General features: G+C 33.8%; 1 protein-coding gene across 1 annotated transcript in view; it reads left to right on the top strand.

Annotated features, from left to right (window-relative positions):
* Positions 1 to 5036, top strand: part of LOC105360843 (serine protease snake-like) — a 39554-nt gene extending 34518 nt beyond the window's left edge. Inside the window, exon 3 of the mRNA XM_011497842.1 lies at positions 4994 to 5036. Within this exon, the coding sequence (XP_011496144.1) occupies positions 4994 to 5036 (43 nt within the window). The remainder of the gene's footprint in view (positions 1 to 4993) is intronic.
* The last annotated feature ends 871 nt before the right edge of the window (positions 5037 to 5907 follow it).

The raw sequence follows: 5907 nt of genomic DNA, 5'->3' as shown, positions 1-5907 counted from the left end.
TGCCACTTATGCAACCAAACGACAACGTCCAGTCACTACACACCACATGACTAGACACGAAGCACACCAGTGCAATCGAGCACCAGCAACCAATAACATTGGTAGCTACTGCGGTAGCCAAGGTAATCGTACAATCAACCATACATCAAGCCCGGCTGCTCATAGACACTGGTTCTGAAATCACAATCATCACGGAAAGGTTGGGGCGACTATTTCACGTGACACCCAAAAGGTCTGAAATACTTGTACACGGAATCATCAAGTCTTCACCACATTTACCTATAGCACAATTGTCGATGTTCGGCTGGGTAATTATTGGACCAACCGGCAACTACACTCATACTGCAACATCAATGACCATAATCACAGAAGAGCTAGAAGATAGCCTGCAAAATCTACTACTATGATTTGGATACTAGAAGAAGTACCAAGGGAACCAAACGGTCAACTTAATCCAGATGAACTGCAGTGTGAACAGTACTGTAGTCTCCCACCACCACTACTAGTTCATAACTGCGAGTAGGAGAATCAAGCACCAAGCTACCAAGAATACACTTACAGGATTCTTATCGCTCATATTAATTGAAGAAACTCTCATCTATTCATTGTATCATACATTCAATTCGACATCCATAGACCACTGATTATTTATTATATATATTATATTCAATAAAGGGAAAGACACTACATTCAAACGCAGTGTTGAATTATTGCATTGTCCCTTCCACTTGCCAGCAAGCCTCCACCCACCATCTCAGGGGGGCTTTTAGTCTGATCCCAGACAGTATATATTATTTTGACTAATATTTGATGACCAAATGCTGTGAAAAAGGTATTATATTATTATAAGATTATAATTGATAAAATATTTATAACTCACAATGATTCTTTTTATAAGACTTCCTTGTTACAATACTGATCATAAAAATTTTAAATTAGATTTATTTCATTCTAAAAATTTGAATTTTATAGGATGGTTGGTCGAAAAAAGTGTAGTGAAGCTTACATGGGCTTTTCAAAGTTACCAAATGGTTTAGACGAAAGTATGATCTGTATATTAGACACCAATATTACAAGGCGAGCAGATGCTTGTCATGGTGACAGCGGGGGTCCACTTTTACTTCATTTTGAGTCTACTAATATTGTTCTTGGAATCACTTCCTTTGGACAAAGTTGCGGGAGCTATATACCGGCCATTTACACATCTGTTTTTAACTATCTTGATTGGATTGAAAAAATTGTTTGGTCCGCATAAAATTAAAAATAAGCAAATTTTACACACAAATATTTGACTTTATAAAAAAAGTAACATACAAAAAATTTAATTTATATAGTTATTATTTGTTGAAACTAACTTTTTTTAGTGTAGTGAACAATTTTATTTTTATATTATATTTTCTAAAACTCTTAAAATATTAACGATAAAAGATTTAAAGTAAAAAATTAATTTGATGTATACCGTCATATGCATTTTAAGTAAATATTTAGAACAATTGTTATAAACTGTTTTAGATTAATTTTTATAAATTAATATTATTCTTATAAAAATAATGTTATTGTGTAGATTCTGCTAGCATGATAATATTTATAATAAGATCCAAGGAATTTCATAATGATTAACTATTATAACTATTCTAACAATTATAACTATAAATAACAATTATAAGTAATACGCTTAAGCATACTTCTTTTATATTTTCTTTATTAAATACCTTTATAATCATTAGACTTCATAATAGTTTTTATTATTATTCAATGTTACTTCACATAAAATATTAATGATTAATAACCATTGATCCAAAAACATTTCTCTGCAGTTTACTTCCATTTTATTGAAGGAAAATATCTTTTCTATCTTTAAATAATAAATCTATCATTGGAATTCTTAATTCAGATTCGTTGCATGATTTATTTTCATCGTTATTCGTTTTAATCCTTTTCTTTTTATCGGTATTCTTTTTATTCAAGACAGATAATTATAATTTAATTTTAGTATATATTATAATTTATTTTTGTTTATAAAATAACATAAAAAGGAACATGTTTCGTTAGGAACTGATGTTAAAGGTACAACATGTATAATGATAGACCTTTAATTTCAATGAGAATAAATTTTAAAATAAAAATTTTTAAAAATTTAATATATTAAACCCAACATTGTATGCATAATTATATTCTGCATTTTGTATACCATTTTATTTTCCATATATGTATACATTTTTTAAGTTTAGTTATACAAGATGTATTACATATATGTACATATCAATTGATTGCACATACATAATATTTAGAATGTGCATTAGCGAAAAAATAAGTGCGAGTTTGTATGAGTAATGGGTTGGAAATACTACTCTGGAATATCATTAATAACAATCTAATTTTTGTAATTACCTAAACAAAACAAACTGGTAATGCAAACATATTAATTCTAAGCCTTGTGTACAAAATGCAACTCGTCGTTCCGACTTGTTTTATCAAGGCCGGTTCGACGGATACAATTTGATGCCGTTGACAACTCAGAGGCCACGGGTGTTGTGTGGTAGCGATGAAAGGTCACAAGTGGAAGGGATATTATAATAATACAATACAAATATGGCTGAAGTATATGCGATTAATTTTGTTATTTATTGATGACAAGGTTGACTAGTATTACTATTATTAATTGTAGAACTAACTTTTGTGTTGAATTAATGTGTTTGCAGAGGCAAACGTTTAGTAATCTATGCAGCTTGATTGTTGAATACGAATGGCGAATGGCGCGAAGTTTCGTTCGTCGACACTAGCGCCTTTTGAACGAGCACGTGCGTGGTTGAGGTTATGAATGCAGCTTTATGATTGAAAGATATCACAAAGTGGCGCGACACTTGATACGTCGACACTCGCGCTATTTGGTGCTTAATTTCATAAGCGTCCGAGCTTGAACTAAGGTGAATGTTGCCGAAAGGGAGGCCCTTTTTGCGGGCGCGAACTTGACGACGCGTACTGGAATCTTTTCCGCACTGTCGCTCTAGGAGGAGCTTCTTCACCCTTAGTTGCTTGTCGATGTAATACTCTGAATCTCAATATATATGTAATTATTGTAGTAAAAATACTACTTACGAAGACTAATCGTTGACTCGTCTCCGGACTCTGATATGCGGATTGTCGTCGCTCCCTTTGAACATGTAACGACGGTTTCTTGAACTGCGTTAGTGGACATACGGGTTTATGTCGTCGTTCCTCCAGGACTTGTAACTACTGTTCCCGTAACAGCGTTAATGGACTTTCACTAGACACTTAACTGAGTATGAACTATATCAAGAGTATACTATATCGAGAGGGTACTATCGAGAATTATCTCGAACGGTATATTAAGAGTACTATCAAGAGTGTAATCTCAAGAGTGGAATATCAAGAGAGATGAGTATTGAAAAATGTGCACCTTAAATACATTTGCTGACCATGAATTTGACTTGAACCTTTTCCCTTATTTTTCGTCCAATCAGAGATTCCTCCCTTACAGTGCGAGGGCAGCGCCTCTTGTGGCTTCAGAGTTAATTAAGGGCCTAGTCGTCTCTTGGTTTTCATGACAAGAAGACCTCTTTGCTGCTCCACATGCCACAGCTTGTGGGCAGCGGAAAGGGAGGGGGGCTTCCGCTGACGCATCTGGCGACAGCATTACAACTTGTCGACAGCGGGAAAGGGAATGGAAGGTCCGCTTGCAGTAATGCTTGAAGTAATTACCGAGCGGAACAAAAATGCAGATGTCGAACTATGGGTTTTTCCAGATGTTTTATGACGCTAGTGCTTGATAATTGCGAGCAAGAAAGTTTTGAAATCTAAATACAAATTTTACAATGTTACTTGCCAGATGTTTTATTGTATTGAAAAAAGGTCTCGCATTCTCGAACAGTGTACTTGTGATGTTTCGGTTTCAAATAGCCTATAATCTTTATGGTCTTCGAGTAGTAACGTCGCTTTGAATTCTCCAAACGTCTTACGCCTTGTTTTTTCTTAGAATTCTCGAAATTTCTAGAGTTTTCTTTCTTCACCTCGTGTAAGATTCTAGTAAAGCAACAATGTTGCTTTGTTGCCAGATAAATAAGCTGCCGCGTGGATATATAAAGCAATCTTCAAGTGTGTTCATATACACACGTCAAGGCTACGCGTCCTACACAGGAGTGTGAGCATATTATCTCTGCTAGTCCTTACAATACTAGCAGAGGCTACGGCATCGTCACCATCAAGGAGCAATCTCATTATTGATACAAGACAGAGTTTAACACTCTTCTATAAGTGAACCATGCTTATTATAAATGTAACGTTTAATAAATTATATGTTAACAAAGTTTGCGCATACTACACCTTTCTATAACCCTTCCACTTGACTTCCACCCAAGCATCTGCTATTATTAAAGTATTAAAACAAATTATTAAAGTTATCGAGACACTAGCAGTTCGAGCTAGAAAATAACACCATTTTCGCACATATTTGGATTAAGGTTATTTGCCATAATATGTGAACATTAAAATTATAAATTGTAAAGTAAATATTTTTATTTATCTTAAATTAATCGAATTAATATATTCAAATATATTAAAATAATTATAATGATGAATGGAAGGAATTTAGGATGAATTTAGATAAATGAAGGAAATTATAATGAAAAAAAAATAATTATAAGAATCAAAGCACCGTGATACTAATAAATATTTACTTGGTTGAATATACTATATAGGGCAAGCCGTGCAAGGAAATTCATCAAAATTAATTTTTTTATTTTGACTCACGATTCTTAAGCCAATTTTACAAACTTATAAAAATATTTAAAATTTTCTGCATAGACGATTTGAACATTTGGAAATTTTCAAAAAAATTCTAGATCTCTTCACCAATATTTGTCATTCGAAAACATTTATTTAATGAATAAGTTATTTACTTGTAAATTCTTCGTTGTAATTTTAAAAAAGATAGCTTGTGCTTAAGATAGCTGTTTTTAACGTATATGTTCAGGATTGAAGTAATTTCCAAGACCGTTGGCACTCGGAATTTTTAATCCCTCTTAGAATAATCGCCAGGAACAGGCACTCTCAATAAGCAGAACGAATATCATCTTGCGGATTTATCTTGACCGGTAAGTCCAACGAATACACAAGGCATTCACAAGTAATCACTAACACGATCACTACGCACAGAATTTCTGCACCATACGCAACCCTGCTTTGCAGTGCAACAACACATTTCCGCACCATACGAAACCTTGTTTGTTGTGCACCTACATACTCTTACGCTTCAAAAGACACCACAATTAGCACTACACCAAAAGGTAAAGAGATTTACGACCTCTCACTTCTCATTGTAGTAACCATTCACACTACGTCAAGAGGATCCGGAAATTTACGACCTCCTACACCGACATGTAGTACGTGCTACCACCAAGTGGAAATCACTAAATAACTGTAAGGATCACAATAACGCTCATCATCAACTGAGAGTCATTATAGTGTAATTGTAAATAAACGCATCAAACAACACGAAAATAAACCTGTTAATTACTGAATAAAGCACTACTCCTTCCACTTACCCTCACTTTCTTCCACCAGTAAACTGTTAGTTATAGTCTAATCCAACCATCCTTCGACCACTGGATGACTGGAATTCTGAACAGTATATATAATTAAAATTATCAAAAACAATTATTTAAAATTATGTTCGAGATTTAGAGAATCTCACGAATATTATCATTTGAGGAAAAATATCAATGACTATCAATTCAAGAAAATTATTCAACGGTCATAATTTCTAAGAAAATTCTCCAACGGCCTTAGAGGTTCAGAAAAATCGGTACATTTGAAATGATACAATCATCTTCGTTGTTCTTCGCACCACAGTTGCACCCATTGTTTCTAGCGTAATGAGCGGTCCTT

This window comes from Ceratosolen solmsi, unplaced genomic scaffold (genome assembly GCF_000503995.2).
Source record: "Ceratosolen solmsi marchali unplaced genomic scaffold, CerSol_1.0 scaffold47, whole genome shotgun sequence".
Classification (NCBI taxonomy): Eukaryota; Metazoa; Arthropoda; class Insecta; order Hymenoptera; family Agaonidae; genus Ceratosolen; species Ceratosolen solmsi.
This window is presented reverse-complemented; position numbering and strand designations above follow the sequence as displayed.